This window comes from Rhea pennata, chromosome 9 (genome assembly GCF_028389875.1).
Source record: "Rhea pennata isolate bPtePen1 chromosome 9, bPtePen1.pri, whole genome shotgun sequence".
NCBI classification, from domain to species: domain Eukaryota; kingdom Metazoa; phylum Chordata; class Aves; order Rheiformes; family Rheidae; genus Rhea; species Rhea pennata.
In genome coordinates, this window is record NC_084671.1 from 8,575,106 (window position 1) to 8,593,988 (window position 18,883).

At 44.6% G+C, this 18,883-nt stretch overlaps 1 protein-coding gene across 3 annotated transcripts in view; it reads left to right on the forward strand.

Annotated features, from left to right (window-relative positions):
* The first annotated feature begins 2,287 nt into the window (after positions 1–2,287).
* LOC134143990 (calcium-activated potassium channel subunit beta-2) overlaps positions 2,288–18,883 on the forward strand; it is a 152,227-nt gene continuing 135,631 nt past the window's right edge. For all 3 annotated transcript variants that reach the window (XM_062582511.1, XM_062582512.1, XM_062582513.1), the window contains exon 1: positions 2,288–2,439. In XM_062582511.1, the coding sequence (XP_062438495.1) occupies positions 2,402–2,439 (38 nt within the window). In that variant the 5' untranslated portion in view covers positions 2,288–2,401. The remainder of the gene's footprint in view (positions 2,440–18,883) is intronic.

Consider the following 18,883-nt stretch of genomic DNA (forward strand, 5'->3'; position numbering starts at 1 on the left):
AAACCACACCCCTGCTTGTGTATATAGCAGGGTGTGATCATCTTGATTGAGCTACCTGCACTACTGACCACGCTGTGCTAATAAAGAAGGTAAAAAATATTCTACTCCAAGCCACATAAAGGCCATTTGCAAACCAGTAGCTTAAAAATAATTTTACTGGAATTATCCTACAGATCTCCTCACCAGAAATGACCAGCTCTATGAACAGCAAGAAAATACAAAATCAGGTAAATCCATAGCTGGCAATTATTCCAAACCTCTGCACCAGCTAGGCTCATTAAAGGCAACTGAAAGGCACATGAATGATGTTCTGTCACTAACCTGCTCAATAACTCAGTGTGACATATCAAGCTTTTAACCAGCCCAAAGGCAGCATCGCATTTCCATTCCAAGAGAATGGAAAAGGAGAAAAAAAGAAATCTGCTATGTAACTCTGTTGTGCCAGACCAAAAGGAATGTAAGAGAGAAATCTAAAAAAGGGGGTTACTCCACTACTCGCTGCAGAGGTCTGATTTTGTGCACAAGGAGTTCAGCCCTATAACTCGGTTGTCTTGTGCCCTAAAACTGGCTCTCACCCTTTGCACAGGGTTTTTTGCAAGTGTCCCACTGCATTTCCACAGAGGTGTGTCTAACTGCGTTTTGCCTTTGGAGTGGAGGGATTATTCCTGCCCGGTGAGCAGTTCTTAGCCTAAAGGGAGTAGTCAAGACTGGGGCCAGGCCAGAGACACTAGTGCCTCTCCTGGGCTCGTATCCCAAGTTCATCACTTACTGAATACTGCTGCTTGACAGTCAGAACGGAAAGTTTGCTACAATTTGGCAGAAACTCACATAGGAAACGTCCTTCAGAAAACAAAACTCATAGGAGACGCTGGCTGCAACTTTTTGAGGAGCAGCAAGGATGCAGGTATGCCCATCTCCTTGGATCCAAAGGGATTCAGGTACCAAATGCCTTCAGATGTACCAGATGTGGGCTACAAGCCACAAACGTGCTGCAAAGTCAACCTAGCACCTTTACAAGTGGTCTACATGCATCCTCACGTAAATGTTAAAACACACATCAGCAGACGAGCCAGCACACAGAAATGGAAAGCTGCGATAACAGATGTCAGCAGGGCAGTTGAGGTGGGGAGGGGAGGATATTACCTTTACTAAGAGCACTATCAGCCCTAGTGTCCGCAAAGGGTCCTTCCCACCTGTCTGCCAAACACAGTATTCTCTGGCTGTAGGCTTAAGGCAGATTTTATTAACCCTGGTAAATAGCATGACCTTAATCACTGTCAGTGTACCTCCATCAACTTCCCTGAAAGAGTTTCACATTTATTCTGTTTTGCTGGGAGAATCTGATCCTAACTTTAGGGCAAATGAGTTTACCACACCCTGGGAATTTTCAAACACGACACATCCTTCGGTTTTCCTTTCTGCCTCACGTTTGCCAAAGCGTGACTGTCAAAACTTTTTAACTCGAACCAAATCATACTTGCTCCAAGCTACATATTAAATATCTGTGACAAAAGTTTCCATGCAGCAGTGGTGGGCACACACGCATAGCTACTTTGTGACCTGCGCTGAGGAATAGCCCTTAACTCCATTGAGTGCAGAGAGCAGCAGTTTCTTCTGTTGCAGGAAATCCCACCTCGCCCTTCTGCATGTGTCTCTAGTCTCAAAGTCTTTAGAGGTGAAATCACAAAATCTCCTTCTCGATACAGTTCTTTTTGGCATTAGAAACACCTCTGAGGCAAGGACAGTTTAGTGTATTTTCCCTGTCTGCCCATTAAGCTCTTAAAAAATTAAGTTATTAATCATCTAAGCATTCCCCTCCCCTATACTAAAGCTCTCTGGCCAGAAAGTCCCATAGGTGGTTATTTCAAATATGATTTGCTTCCACTCAAGACTTCTGAATTAAAAAAAAAAAAAAAAAGAAAAGAAAAAGAAAGAAAGAAAGAAAAAAAAATAAAAGAAAAAGAAAAATGGACAAATGCACCCTGTAATAATGACTGCCTAGCACTATGTTTTTAAAGTGGTCACCTGAGGCTCTAGTTCATATTTCAATGATTTGCTTCCTCGCTCCGAACAAAACAAAAATAAAGCCAAAACCAAACAAAAAACATTCACAGTTTATCTGAGGTCTACGCATAGAGCAAAGCATTGCTTGCAAGAAGGAAGAGAAAGTTTGGAGCAAAACTGTACTGTAGCAGATGTATCAACGGAAAAAGTTAGTAACTGGGAGTGTTCTCTCTTTGCCTGTCTCTCAGTTGTTGTTAGTGCTAGTCTTTAGGGTGTAGCTTTCCTCTTGGGCTTCTGTGTTTGTCTTACGTACCGCTTTCCTCTTCCTTTTGGTCAGGAGCCCTTTTATGATCAGGCAAGACAGTACTGAGCAGCAGCACCGAACCTGCAGGACAAAATGAGCCTTTGCTTTAAATATCCAAGAGGCAGATGGAGGTGAGTAAAAACAAACGGATCAAGCTGTTCTGGGCTGGGGGATTGCTGTCAGTCCATTATCTGGAGGTTACTAAAAAATAGTAAATTGGGTTTGTTTTAGTTTTTTCTTCCTCCTTTTGACTGTAATGTTAAGAATTTAACTGAAGTCCAGCTTGGAAATATACTGAAGTAGTAATTGCATTCAGGCCTGTGGTAAGGATTACAGAGATTCGGCAAGGATAAAAATCCTTTAAGCAGAGTTTAGTAGGCCTTCGTGGTGGACCTTAAATACATTTTCTCTCCCCTTTTTCTCCCCTATCTTGCAAAGCATCTGTGTATTTCTGATTCACTATGTACACTATAAATAATCAGAGAGTTTATCCTGGTCCTATCATCATCTTGTATTTCATATATATTGTAGAGGTTGTATGTGCTCAGCTGTATTGAATCCCATTATAAAAGCAGGGTGCAGAGGACAGTTTCTGGGTGCACAATGAATCTCTGTAACTAATAAGCACCTGCTCTCCTGGAAGTATCGATGTGAACCCAAACTGCCAGCGTGGAGTTGACAGAATAAGTGATCCCACTTCATAATCCTGTATCATAAGTGATAGTTTGGTGGTACCAGCATAAAAGAGATGCTTAGAGGTAAGCTAGACTTTGAGACAAACTGAAAACGATTAAAGGAGAACCATTCAATACAGGATTTGATGACATGTAGATCTTTTACCTGCAGGATGTCCTACCCGGTGGTTAGATGGGTGACAATAGTCTTGTTTATTATGATATACCTAGACGGCAAAGATTTTGGGTTATGAGGAGAAAGGGGTGCATGCCCAAACAAGTTTGCGCACGTACAAAAAAGAAGAAATATTCCTGATGCTCCTTCTTTCCATTTTCTGAATCATCTTTCACAAAGCTTGGAACACACTTGGATGGAGGTTTTCTTCTGTACCGTCTAATGAATCTTTCTGATAAATCATTCCGTCTGCAAATTACTTTTAATATCAAATTATGAGTTGTATAAATTAGTTTTGCGTACACATGTATAGTATGATTTTCATCTCCAACTGTATTATCGTGGATTTTAGAACCAGACTTCCCAAATCAACTAATCAAAAAAAAAAAAAAAAGTTAGTTATCTACCGTATACTGATCATTCAATCTTACAGCTACTCGAAGTTTTTCTAGTAAAACACCAATAGAAAACAATTGCAGGTTAGACAGCACAAAGTTGGCTTGTATATGAAATAATTTTCCCCAAATGTTTTGTAGCATCTACACACTTTTTAGATTAGCAGCATCTTCTGTCCCAATACAGCAGACAGTGCGCTCCCCAATGTCACGATATACTAGAAAGCAGAGCTGCTTTTTGATGAGCAAAGGATAAGTGACTTACAGGAGGCCTTTGGCCCTGCAGGGGCATCAGAGAAGGGTCTGCCCTTGAACTAGGGACATCTTTCCATTGGTCACATCACCCCTGGCTGCCTCTGTTCACCTTCCACCTGGTCTCTCCCGTGCAAAGCTCCTGGGAGCAGGGACCCTTCCTCATCAAATGTTTACACAGTGCTTTTAAGTGCCTCACTTGTGCAGCAGCATAGCACAGAAGAAAGATGAACTGGCTTTGTTCCTCCCTTTCCTGAGCAAACGGCCCACTAAAGTTGATGGAAGTTTTCACGAGGCAATACCAGATGTCAAAGTATGACTGTCAACTCATCAGCTTCACGGAAACAACGAGTTAAACTGCATTTATAGCGGCATATTCACACCCAGAAAGCTGAGTCATTCTGCCCAAAGCAGTGGCTATGGCTGCTTTGAACATCTGCTTTTCTGGAGTACATCCTTCCTCTTCCACCAAGGCCTCCAACATGCTCCTGGCTGCAGAAACTTGCTCTCCACAAACTGCACCGAGGCAGTCACAGGTCAAAGCTGTCAGCACAATAAGGGGAAAGAGAGAGAAAACGCTGTGCCAGGAACAAATCCTGGAGAAAAACCTGGGATATAGTTAAAACCTCGAGCCACTGTTCTAGACAAAGAAATGGTAACATAGGATTATTATTAGCCTGTACAGTTATTTTCACAGCTTGATTTTAAACTCACTTATACCAGTGGGTATTTCTATCAAAAACAAAACAAAACCACTTCAAAACCTCTCAATTGGAATACGCTGCAGGAGACGAGTTGACTGGTCCCAAAGAAAATTATCAAAATGGCATATTGAAGTCAGCAGAGAAATACAAATAGAAGATATCTTAAAAACAGGGGAAAATAGTTCTATAAGTAACACCAGAAATATTAAAAAATAAAATACCTTAAAAAAAGCAAAGCATCAGGAACAGGCAAAAACTGAATTTGAAAATCCTCCATTCAGTTGACTTGTCTGGTAATCAAGGGCAGATATTTGACAGCTATGTAAAACGGTTTCTCAAGCTAATTTTTACAATAAAATAGTGTTTGCTTTTTGATCCCCTCCATTAAAAAAAGTCATATCTTTTTATGTTATGAGTTAATTGATACATGTCATGCCATGTATCGCTGCCTCTGTATCTGACATGAATCAAAGCAGAGATTTCAAAAGGCAAGCGCCTTTGAACTGCAAATTATGCTTATCAAAAAGTGCTTCAGTAGTTGTTTCTTAGTGAAATTTCCACTTTTTAGATAAAAGATTTGTTTGCTCTGTTATTTCCTGGACAGTCTGCAGCTATGTTGAAGTCAACAGTAATTTATTTAATTACAATTTTCTGGTGATGTATAGAAAAGGGGGGAAAATGTCCTTTTTTTTTTTTTTAATATATTTATCCAAAGCGCCTCATGATTTATTTGAGAATACTGGCTAAGTTAAGCTCTCTCATAGAGATTTTGTACTTCTGGATACTCACACAGACATTAAAAAGCTTCTGTAAAAATTTTGGGTGTAATGGTAGGATTTTAGCTGAAGGTCTCTGCCACCAGGAACTTCTAATCTTTAATTCTCTCTCTCTCTCTCTTTAGACTTATTCTGAAAGGGATTTCAAAAACCTAGACAAAAATCTTCATTCAAAAATCAACTCAATTACCGAACAGGAGGACGAGTCACTGAGAGAAAGAGACAGCAAACTTTTGACTTGCGTCCTTCTCTAGTTTTAACTCTTCTTAAGCGAGGCCAAAAGGCAACACCATAAAAGAAACTCCCAAGTCGTGGGTTAGGAAACGAGCAATCCGCACGCACCCGCTCTGCTGGACGTAGCGAGCTTTTATCCGCAAGAGCGGAGGCTGTTAACGTGGCCAATATCAGTTTTGCTTAATATGTGACAGTAGAAAGATGTTCCCTGCTTAGCTGCTAAAACGTTAACGCAGACAGGAAAGCAGAGTGTGCAGTACGTAACAGACTGGATGCAAACACCGAAGCACCGACAACTGGTTTCTTTAGACACACTACGTAAGGCCCAGTAGAATAAAGATTCGTTCATTGAAGATCTGCTTTGAGGGGGATCAGGCTGTATCTTGTAAATCGGGAAGCTTTAACCTCAGACCGTACTGGAAGATGAGGCCGTGAAGAAAGCCCAGCTCATATACAGAGCTGCCGGCAAAGCCTGTGTTACCAGATATGGATAAGCAAGTTTATACTGTTACAGTTATTCCAGTTATCACTGGAATCACAGATTTTCCTACTGTTCAGCCAAGAAGATTGAGGATTTCTTTTTTTATTTAATATTCTCCAATTTGTATTCCTTTGTGCTAATGCCCCAAACTGTATAAATCAGAATAAATTGAAGAAGGTTGATTCTCTTTTTCCTTAAAGCTGTCAATTTAGGTCAGGCTGTATGTGTAAAGCTGTGTTAAAGCAGTCAGGCCTATTGACTAGTTTATCCTTGCCCCTTTTCATTGCCTATTTGTCTCCTGCCTTCCTATGAAGTACACAGGTTTGGGGGGGGGGGGGGATGGAAGGACTCAAAAAAAAAAAAACATACTATGAATAATACAGTTGAGAAACTGCATAAATAGCAGTGTCCAAGAGCCAACAGCTCTTCTGCTGTAAATGAGGGGGCATTCAGGCCACTGCCCTGCAGCAAGACCTGGGATTAGCTCTGAATTGCCCCTTTGCACAAAGATTTCTTCCTGCTGTTCTATCTCAGCTGTTTACATACACTCTCCCTTTGCACCCGCCTTGCGATTCCTACAGTAGTATTTAGGACTTCAGCTAATTTGTCTGAAATTAAGAGTGGATATTGTCATAATATTAACAGGATAAAATAAATAATGGGGGTACAAAGCAGGCGCTTGCGTGTTTCTATTAATCTGGCATTGACTGATCTGAACGCAGCGAGGTGCCAGGCTGACAGCGCTCGCTGTTGCCCCAGCAGACCATGGCCGTAATGGTCTGGTAGGGTGCTGGTTTGTGGAGGACGCTTTGGTGCCATTCGCAAGACGTGGTAGGGGCAGGAATAACCGGACCCAGACCACAGTAGACCCTTGACCAGGAACTTGTGGCAACCCTCTTCCCATGGGGGACGAGGAGAGGGATGCTCTTGCCAGGGCTCCAGCTTGCAGACCGCCCGACCCAGCGTGGGGTGGAGGAGAAGGCACAGGACAGGAGGGCACACTACGCCACAGAGTTCAGTCCCTACTACCCTATGTACGAGGTAAAGAGCGAACCACATACACAGTGACTGCACTGAGGCTATGTGTCGGATTAACCTGATAGAAGTTTATTCAGATAATAGCTGAACAGTTTTATTTTTTCATGAAACACGTAATTTACTTTTTACCTATTTGTGGGCAATTGGGGAATCACCATCACTACATCACAGATGATTTTTAAAAACAGATTAGACAATTTAGATGGAAGTGTTTTAGGTAGAGCTAAACCTGCCGTGGGGCAGCAGATGGACCAGCTGACCTTAAGGGGCCTCCCAGGCTGTATTTCCTATGATTTCTGTAATGTGATGCTTCTGTTTCTCCAACTAGACAGCTGGTCCCATATTAGTAGACAAATAACAGAAGCGATGCAGGATGGTTTAGACGAGGCCAGTTTGGAGTGTTTGCTTTAGTTTTATGAGCAGTTACCAGCTCTGAAGAAGAGCTAACAGGCTACATGCACAGCCGGTCTTTGTCTGTGTTTTCCAACATCTGAAAAATCTGAAATCTTTCTCGGCAAGAAAAGAGCAGGCATGCAAGCATTAGCCATTTTACAGCTTTTCAGAAAATACTCAATTGCCTAGATTACTTTGTGACACTTTTCAAGTAACATTTTCCTCCACTGTATCAATATTCTTACTCTGACCTTAACTTTTAATTGAGAGAAAAGACTTCATTTGTATGTTTGAATGCAGAAAAAAAAAAAACAGTATGAAAAAAAGCAGTTGCTGACCTTCGCCTCCAGCTGAGCCCTGAGTACTTCGATCTCTTGCAGAAGGCTGGTACTGGGTGCTTTAGAGCACAACCCAAGCTAATGCAGTTAACTCCAAATTCCTGATAGTATCCTGACCCTGTCCATCTCCTGCCTACTTAGGTCACTAGTTTCAGGTGCATGGACATTTGGAAATGATGCAGCACTCGTCTGTGTGTTATTGGCAGCGGGGGGAGGAGGATCCAAGGCCTGGCCGTGCCAGCGGCAACACCAAAAACATGCCTGTATTTGAGCAAAGACTCAAGTCCTCATATGGCAAGAGAACTTTAATCTTCCTGCAGCAGTCTCTCTCCAAATTTACAATCTCAGATATACAGAAGAGAAACTTGAGATTTATCCAACTTGCAAAATGCCAAGCTTTTAGTTCTTTCACAATCTCTTCCACTATTTCAGAGGGTAATTTTTTTAATCACTCCCTGGCCTCTTTGAGGCACATTTCTTGAAAGACTCATATTTTTGGAACTTGGGAATCTTAATGAACTGAAACCTGTGAATACAATTCTGTTCAGATTCACATGTTGAGTCATGCACCCCTCTCGAATAGACAGTGGTAGTCAAATCTTGCCCATGTAAGGGGATTGGCAGCAGCTTTGGAAATATCTGTCCTCTTTCTCATTTTGCACCCATGAGCCATACTTCCAGCTCATTTTTTTTAATATATAAAAATAAACAAACATTTTGTCTGCAGACATCAGATATTGTCTCAGTAACCATCGCATGTGTTGTTCCCTGGGACGCAAAGGGAGGCTATGAAATTCAGTACAGGCTTGGTGGTGGAGCAAGTCTTGAGCTGTTAAGATTCACGACAGTATTCGAAGAGTCTTTTTGTTTCTCTCATCTTTTTTACTCAACCCCAACCGAACAAAGCCAAACAAGTATTTCATACAGTTCTGTCATCCTCCAGGTATCTGCTCTTTTATCACACCCACACAGCATTTTCAAAAATCAGTGTGAATATCTTGTCAATTAGATTGGTTTTTGATACCCTGAATCTCTAGGATGCCCTAGCTGACAAGGTATTCAGGACCAAGCTACTTCAGACACAGCCAGCTCTGCTGTGTTTGAGGAAGCTCACTGCCTTCCCAGGAGCCCTCCCTCGCCCGGCCCAGCCAGCTGCTCCTCCAAGCAGCTCTCTGGGGAGCACTCCCCATCCTCAGCCCTGCTGCTAAGCTGCTGCCCGCTTTGAAGACTTCTCTGTGCTTCCTGGGGAATATTTCTGCCTCGCTCTTTGCCTGCTTTTACTCATTTGGGGTATATGCTTACAACACATGTTGGGGTGAGCATACTGCTCCAAGGAGCTCTAATGCTGTTTGCACATATGAGCTTTGAGGTCTCACCACCAAGCTAAACTGCCATGCCTCTGGCCTCTTCTCTGCATTTATAGGGTATATTTACCCTATAAATAGGGTGTATTTATAGATACATGTATATACCTGTATGCAAATACACAAAAATATATACACATATACATGCATACACACACACACACACAACCCTCAGGTATAAGTATGCCTTACTACATGCTTTGCTGAGCCATGAGTACAATGAAGGTCTTAGCACAGCGGAGCACATTTGCTGAGGAAACCAAACCGCCATGCTGAGCAGCTGGAGGTCTAGCTGTCCCCAGAGCAAAGTCTATCAAACCTAGAGATGCAGCAAGGTCCCTGACAGCTGCACGTGTATCATTTTGACAGCCACACAGGAATGCCCTCGAGGTAGGAGGGGATTAATGATAACTCTTTGGAATCCCTCAAGTGCCTCGTTTTTGAGCTTCCCATGCTGGTGTGTTTCTTCCATTTTCACTTTGCTCTTAAAGCTTCACTCAAATCCTCTAAGGAAACTCCTTGCAAGATGGATGAACATCACCCTTCCTGAGGAAAAGGAACCTCTTTTAAAAGTATAAATACTGCAATTATTTAATAATGCCTCTCACGCATATGTCTCATCTTCTCTCAATATTAGTTCAGAAAACAGCTTTTATTTTAGCTATTTCATTGCCATAATCCCAATAGCATAGATTATTTCTACAGTAATACTCTAATGCTAATTTGAAAGAGTGGAAGGCAATTTGCTATCCTAATGAATTACTTTTGTCCTTGGATGAAACAGACAGAAAGGACAGTGCCCCTGGTTAGCTGGAAACACCAGATGATATCCATAACATCCTATATACCAAGTCTGGTGTTGGAGATGCTATTAACATTCAACTCCTACAAAATTAAAAGTGTTTTACTCATTCATAAGCAGAAGGCTCATTCAGAATGCTTTGATGTGATGGTGTGACAGATGCCCAAGGATCACCTCTCCATAACAACCAGGAAGATTGGGATCCAACAAGAGATACTTTGATATTTATGCAACCAATTCTTCTCAGGGCTGCCTTCGCAGGTAGCTGTATACAGCATACATCCAGCATATCAAAAGGAGAAATACCACTTACTCCGACCATGGTATGCCAGCATGTCCACGAAAATGGAAGGACTGGGCCTAAACCCAAGTCCACCATGGACCTGGACTTAACATAGAGGTTCAAAACCACTGTGAAATACTGCATTCGGTGGTTACTTAAGTTTCCCACAGTCAAATACACTCCTGTTAACATACAGACCTTTGAAAGCCTGCTCGCTTGAGTTAATGCACACATTTACAGCAGCCAGTTTAGCCTAGATACTTTCTACATCCACTTCCTCCCTCCTCCTAAAAGAGGGAACTTTAACATTTAAAACAGAGAACATAAGTGTTTTTTGTTTTTTAAAATCACCAGATACTATACATATGTTTGGGCAGGTCACTTAGGTTCAAACTCCTCACCCAGAGTTTATGCCTATTCATTCCAGCTGCAGCAGGGTCTGCAGAGGTAGCCGAGACCACCCCATTTCACGACAGCATGCACGCGTCTCCCGGGCTCCCTCCGTGCTCTGCCTTAGGCAAGGCCACAAGGCCATGGGTGCTGGGATGGAGCTGCACAGGCACCACGATGGCCAAGAGGGAGATGAAATTTGGAAAAAGACCCCTGCAGAGGTTGACAAGCAAGTTTACGTTCAAACCTCAGCGTGACAGAAGAGTCATTCAGCCCACGCAGTGGGTGATCAGTGGGGACACGGGGAGTCAGAACAGGGACACGCAGACAGGACAGATGCATCACCCCCAGCTCTGGAGGCTGAAGCACAACATTGCTCACCCCACTCTGACTGAGACCTTACAAGGTCTCCTCTACCTTTGGCTCTGCAGACCCAAGAGCCCAGTCAGTGGTGTGCGACGTAGCGCACAGGTCGAGGCCAACACATGAAAGCAGCATCTGCTGACGGCGGGCAGAACAGTTGTGCCCACCGCCAAGTTAGTGCGAACATTATTGGGGGGGGGGGGGATGGACACAAAGTGATTAACATCTAGCAGCTGGCTTCTGGTGTAAGTCACCTTCAGACTAGTCAGGCACCATCTTGCTTAACCTGCCTGCCTGCCTAGGGCTCCGATCACCACGTATCTTTGCATCACGGCCATTCATCATGCCATCGGCTCCTCATCTGAATACTGCCAACAGCTCTGCGACTGGCCCCATGCTGGTACTCCCTCCTTCTTCCGCTGCATCTTATTATTTTAGTTGCTGCTGGCCAACAAGAAAAGTGGCTGTGTCCACGGCAACATTAGCAAGGCTGGCGGTTTAATCAGTGCTGAGCTTCCCCCCTGCTTCTCTGCTGCTCCTTTCCAAGGCAGAAGAGCCCTATAAATTCAACACTGTGCCCAGTCAGCCAGAAACACTGTCCGTTTTCCAGAAGGACTTCAGTACTCGGACTGTACCCACCACATCTCCCTCTGCAGAGGCCTCTTAAGCAGAGCCAGCACCTGCGATCCTGGAGCACACACCTCTCCCTGGATTGGCAGTGGCACCTCTGGGAGAGCTGGACTGGGAGCCCTTAACCTCTTTGCGGGCACATCATCACAGGGTGAACAGGGTTACTGCAGTGTTAAATGCAGCCAGGCCATCAGAAAAGCTGGGTGCTCCAGGAGACATCGCTTTGCAACCAAGAAAATTTGTTATTTTAAGGTTATCCAAAACCTTAGAAGCTAAGATATGCATAAAGTAGCCTCTAATCTCCCATCCCTTAAAAAAAAAAAAAAAAAAAAAAAAAAAAAAAAAAAAAAAAAACCTCACATTTTTGAAAAAAACAAAGTTTGAAAAGGAGCAGACCAGCCTCCACCAGAGAAACAGCTCTACTCGGCTTGCTTGTCGCCACCCAGGCAGTCCCTGAGCGATGGCACAGTCTGCAGAGAGGAATGGAGCTGTGGACGATACCTCCACACGTGAAACAAGGAGGTTTCACCATGACGTGGTCCTCTTGGACTCCTGGTGCCCCACTAGTGCAGGCAGGTGCATGTGTAGGCGTAGAGCAGCAGCAGCAGCCTTTCATTATACTCAGGACTTTGGTAGGACAGAGAATAAAATTAGCCTCTTTCCCCACCCTCACCACCTTATCTCAGCAGCATAGCCTTGCCTTTTGTTGATACAGTTATTAAGCAATAATTTATAGAGGTGGCTTTCGGTATTTTTGTTTATATAGGGTCTATTTTTTTTTTGAAAGTTTTCCCCTGCCTCCCCCTTCCCTTCCTATTCCTTGGTCTGACATGCCAACTAATGATTTGTCACATGCGATAGATACAATTTAGTTCCATCTGACTGATTAAAAGTTTCACATAACATAGCACCAATAACGTAATCGGAAATGGAACGTTGTGGCCAAGACTGATGCACTGGAAAACCAGTTTTCCGAGAACTTTCAGCATCCACAGCTCTCCATCTCGTCTCTCCCGAGTCTGGTGCATGACTGCTTGCATGCCATGGTCTCGCTGTCACCATGCCTGTATCATTTGTCAGCTCAGTGCAGTTTTCAGCTTACTGTTGAGGTCACTTCCCGCACTATCATCTGACATTTCCTGGAGTTTTCTGGAAGGGGAAAGCTCAAGTGCAGGTTATCCACCTCAGCTTAGACCTGGATCCACTCATCAACACAGCCTGAATGAGCTGCAGAGCCTCTTGCTTCACCTCCTGAGCTCTCCTCCATGCAGGACATCTGAACCAAAGCCTCGCTACAGCCTTGGTACGCATTCAAACCTGGCTCTCCTGCAATTCTTCCCATCACACCCTAGACACAGCCTCACTGCATAAATCCATTTATTGTACAGATATAGTGGCATAGTTACCCACAGCCTCTCTTCATTCCACTGCATCTCACTCTGCCTCTCTGCCGCTCTATCTTCTTTGCAAAACAAAGCCAAGTGGGGTACGCATGTTGTGCATGGGCTTCCCTAAGACTTGGGGGGACAGAGAGAAAAGCTTGTTTCTTCTTTCCGGTGCAAAAATACTCCCCTCCACGCAGCACAGCAGTGCTATAGGGTTATGGTGCATTTCAGGAGAAGCAGCTCCATCCGGTCAATATTCCAACTTGCACAGCTTTGGAGTGCTGGTTGTTTAGCATCTCTGGACTGTACAGTGATATCAACCTAATCAACTCTGTCTCAGTTTTCAAATCTCATTGCAAAGCATATCTTGTCTCCCTTGTCAGCCCTGCTTAAGTTTTCTCTTTTCACTAAGCTATTATTTAATTCACTGGCAGTAGCGAGCACTAACAAGCAACACAGTTCATAGCACTGACCCGGGGCCATGGTCTAGAGCTGTAGGACTCTGATCCTAATTCAGAGAAGCTTGGACAAAGCACTTTGCTCTTATGTCAAAGATGGAGAAATAGGGACAATGTTGCTATCAAAGGGAGATTACAATCTAAAATATTGAATGCGAAATACTTCTACCATCCTAATTATAATGTCTATAGAGTGATATTCTCCAAAAATAAGATATTAAAGAACACATTTATAGTTATAAGGCTGGGCTGGAAAACAGGGGGTCCGACTTCAGCACCTGGCTCTGACACAGCGTACAGGGAAGGACCCAGGCAAGCTGCTTGCTATAGGTTTAGGCTTCAGTCAGCACACCTGTTTCCTGCATCTGTGTTTAATAAATCCTGCACACCAAAATAAACACAATAGGAGAAACAGCTGCTGTAGCCAATGCTGATTACACAGATAACACTGATTTCAATAGTCATTCATGACATAGGGAAAGATAGCAATCGCTTGTGCCCTTTCATTGCAAATAAGAAGAGGGCCATCAGACCTAATGCCTACTATAAAATCAAACAAGGTTACTTACAGCCTTGCAAACTAACTGACATTCTGTGTGCATTTTCATATTCGCCTCATTTCCACACAAGCATCGCTACCAACATAGCACCACGCGCGGAGCTAGCAGTAGCTCTCACAAAAGTTTTGAAGGAGCACGCATAAGTCCAACAAGCGTAATTAACGTTGAGTAGCGTGTGCAGGCAGAGTCCGTCCCGGCTGCTTCCCGCCGCCCCTGCCCGCCAGCTGCTCCCCCACGGCTGCCTTCACATGCCTGTGAAATTCAGCTCCAAATGCTGTGCTTTTTTTTTTTTTTTTTTTTTTCCTTCCCTGTGTTTCCTGAGGAAATGCTCAAACAGCCAAACAGCTCATCTGCTCTTTAAGCAATTAACAGACTCCGTGAAGCATCTGGCTAGTGGAACTCTATAGGGTCCCTCCTATGCAGCACTTCAAACCCTATGGCATGTGTGCGCTTCCAGCCTTATGGCCGGTGGCTGACCAACTGGTGCAAATCAAATTCTGTGGAGTTATACCAACACACACCAGCTGGTTGTTTGGCCTCATCAATTTTCATAAGTCTTAATCTCATGCACGCTTGTATTGATTCATTAGCATCAGTAATACCACACCAGTAATACCACACTCAAATCACACCTCTATGGAGTGGTGTATGGACCTATGAAGAACATGCTTTTATTACAATTATGCAGCTTTCCCTGGTGGGAAACATCTTCCCACTAGACTAGCTTTTTCTAAAACCTAAATTTTAGAAAGTTATTGTTATAGAAAGATGCTTGCTTGAGGACACCTGGTTGGTGCTGGTACTTTAGATACGACAGTAAGGAAAACTTTGACTGATGCAGAACGTGCCTTAGGGGAGCTAGTTGGGCAGGAAGACGCAGTTGAGTCATCTCAATTTTGAGGGAGTGGAGCTAATCAAGGAGCAGGAATAGAGGCCTCATTTTATCAGTTTTACCCCTCTGAAAGTCAGACACTGAGTTAAACCTGTCCCTCCACTATGCTCTTCTCTGGAGCAAGCAGGCAGGTTCCCAATACTGCTGGTCAAGTACAGAGGCAGTCTCAAGCCCACGTATACAGTTCTCTTCTTTCCAAAGCATTCCCTCCACACAGTTTTACTCATAAGTATTAATGATAAACTTACTTGGTCACATGTTTTAATTATTAGGCTAATCCTGTTCAGCTCCACATGTAACTTCCTGCTGGAATATCAGGTTTTGATTAAGGGAAGAGGAGCACATAGATGTGCACATTGTTGATGCTTATCAGACAAGAGTGAGGCAGGTTGCTAGGAGGTAATATTGGTGTAGATGGATCTGCATAAGCTGGGGGGGTGGCTTGATGGGCTGATGGTGAGGACTGAAGCATCTGGACTCCCTAGGATCACCAGGTCAAATCAGAGTTCTGTTTAACTCCTTGTCGATCAGAAAAATTGAGCTTAGTGCTTTAATGCATGGGAGTCTCTCTGGAAAGACTTTCAAAACACATCTCCTGTCAGCTCACAGTCTCGTGCTCCGGTATAACGGAGGGGGGGACCCTTCTGGTATGAACTGCAGCACCAAGGTAGCCTAATCCAGGGGGGCCGGAGGCCCCATGATGGTGCTATGCAAGGTGCCTTTGCCCCGAGGCTTGCTTCTCCTGATTGCTGTGCAAAGATCTGACTTGCCACCAGCTCAGCCGTTTATCTGCAGCATGTTTGATAACTACAGAGAGGTCTGAAACATACTACAGCAATGCAGAGCTGGTAATTTATATCCAGGCTGAAGGATGACAAAAAGCCAGCCCACGAAGGCTTGGAAAATGGTAATAAGGGCACAGTGTCAGTCCCAGAGCAGAAACGCAGCATGCCCTCCTGCCCATCAGCTTTATAGACCAATACAGAGGGACAGCAAGGCATCACCCTTCTCATCTCTATTCTGCGTGTTCGGGAGAGCAAATCTTGAAAAACAGAGGGAAGGATCCTTGCTCCCCATACCAGGGTCAAGTACAAGTGGAGAGCCTTTGACGATCACAGTTAGTTGGTTAGCTTAACAGTGGCAGGGCACGGTGAAAATGCTAAGCTTCCACCACACCTACTTTGCAGAAAAGCTTCCGTGCAGGGTATAACTCCAGCTTGCTTAACTTAATAGTAGCAGGAAATGGAAAAAAAAAAAAAAAAAAAAAAAAGTGAAAGAAAGCAACTGCTTATAAAGAAAGCTTAAAGAACAAGGTATCCTGTGACAGGGCAGTGATGACAAGGGACTTGTCTCACCTACGCAAATTACTTCTATCCTCCCTTGTCTCTGGTTATGTCTCTACTGTCCGTTTAGCTGTTTGCTTTCAGGTCTGTCTTCTAGCACGTCCGCTAATATGCATCTGTACATTTGTCAGAAGGCGCACGCAAAGGGATACAAACCTGAGGTGCACCTTGTAGACAGTCTAATAGCATTAGTAAGTTCCCATTCCAGCCACAGAGGGAAAGCTTTGCGTGAGATGGAAAGCTGCGGCAATTATTCTAGATATTTGGTAGTTTCTGCTTTATACAACATTTCATTGTCATTAACGTATGCTGATACCTGTTTCCTAGCTAGAGCTCCAAGGCCTCGGTCAGGGCTGAGCCCTATAATAGGGCTAAACACTGCAAGACCCCTCCAGCATACCTGGCCATACCAGAGCCTCTGCAACTCTATCTTGAGGGTTCCCCCCCTGCTTCCTTTAGCATTGTTCACTATATGCTACGACTAGGCTTACTTTAAAAAGATCAGTGGAGACGTTGGAAAAGCACACTTGCACACCAAAAGCCCTTTAGCTTTAATTTGTACCAGTTTCCAGGTATACTGCCCATCTCTCCCAGGCAAAGCCCTCCATCAGTTCCCAGCCACTGCAGGAGCTGAGCAGCTCAGGAGCTGTTCAGCTGGCAGCAATTACAACCTTAAACCTCAGCCCTATGCCCCATTCCCTACTGAAGGGTTGGACCAACCTGGCTCCCCCCAGTTCTCCTCCTCCCCTAACTCCACCTCTTTGCTCAGAGCTTCTCCTTCTAGCCCCAGGGTGAAAATGAGCCCCTCGCCAAGGTAGACACCAAAGGCAGAGTCTGATCTTCATGCCTATATTAATAAGGGAATAATGACTAATTGGAGGAAGTGATGCTACCTACCTATACAGCATTATACTGAACTGCTGCAATTATTTCTAGCATCTGTACTTTTTCCATGAACAGTGAAATACCACAGAAAGTTCAGATCCACAGGAGTGACAGAGAGCTACAGAGAACAAATCTTCTCCTTTAGTTTATCTAACAGCAGATGGAGAAGTGACTTAATTAGAACATAAAAGTAGTTTTGTGAGAAGAAAACACCCATTTGTATAGGACTGTTTAGTCTTTCAGAAAAAGGCATAATAAAAACTAACAGCTCAACTGGTAGGTCTGAATACAGGAAAAAAACACAGGCACGGGACTCGGGAACGTCAGGTCTGTTCCGGTTTGGCACCCAAGTCCTCCGTAACAGTAGAAGTTACGCTCCGTGCCCGAGCCCCAGAGCCTCCCAGGCTCTCCCCGGCCCTGCGATAGCACCCTTCCCCTTCCCTTGCCCCGCTCGCCTCCCCACTGCAGACTCCTCGGGGCAGGGGCTGCCCCGGCCACACGCCGCCTTGCTGCGTCCTCCGGTCCGGGGCCTCTAGGTGCTGCTCTACGACAAGCGATGGATTTCCCAGCCAGGCGGCAAGGGGAAGGGCCGGCGGGCCGGCAGCAGCGGCTTCCCCGCGCTGCGGGAGGCCACTGCACCGGTTCTGGACCACCAGAAAGCGCTTTCTCAGAGCACTCCTTTACTCCCGTGTAAACCAAAGCACAGAGCCGGCTATTTCCTGGGATTGCAGCAGGAGGAATATGCCCAAGCAGTACGTTCTGCATTAGGTTTTCGCTCGGTGCAACAGCTGTGCTTCAGCTTTTCACTCTACCAAAGGGGGGGGGGGAGGGAGCACAGAACTGAGTTAATGACTTTGTCGTGATGGGAGTTAGCCCTGCTCAGCTAAGAACAAGAACGCAAGTTGTTTGTCATGGAGAACAAGAGCAGTAATGCACACAGAGCTGACGCTTGAAAGTGAGGCTTAAAGCTCCAGGCATTAACAAATTAACATTTTGCATAATTATATACTGATTGCTATCGCAAACTGTGCCACAAACACCATCAGTTTACTGCCGTGCCCTAACTAGCAATGGGAAGTTAAAATACGTAAAACAGAACAGAAAGCCTGTTAGTTACTTCTGTTCTAGGAGCTATCCTCAAATCTTTTGCAAATCTGCTAGTGTCATCCTGCTGTTCCCTAAATGAATGGCAAATATTCTTCTGTTTCCGGGGGCTACCTTACAGTTTTCAGCACAAGTTTTCACCTTGCATTTCGGCAAAGTGCTCTTCTTCCTTCCTTCCCCTCTCTTCCCCCCAACCCAATGCCAATTTAAGAGTGCCACCACCCCCTAAAACCTGGCCAGGTCAGAAAGACCAGGAGATCAGGCAGATCTCAAAGAACAGCTCTTTAGTTGTTCCCATCTAGGAACCCTGCTCTCAAAAGGCTTTTAAGGCCCGTACAGGATCTCCTGGCAGATGTTGCAAAGAAAGCTGACGCCTTCGGGCTGTGTGACGCTGCTCATAAGCGGATCGCAGACACACAGTGAGTAGAGGCGGGTGGCAATGACAGGGTGCAGTAATGGGAGCAGTTAGTAAACCTTCTTCTGCGGAAGGTGCAAGAGCGATATGCCTAGGAGAAGGTAAAGCCCAGCTCACCTTGGTCCATTTAGCTGCCACCTCCTTACAGTACAGGAGCCAGCCCCTGGCCAGAGCTGCAGGCACTTCTCTGCAGCAGCATCAGTGCAATCTGACAGGGAAATAAACAGCTGGAATATCAAAC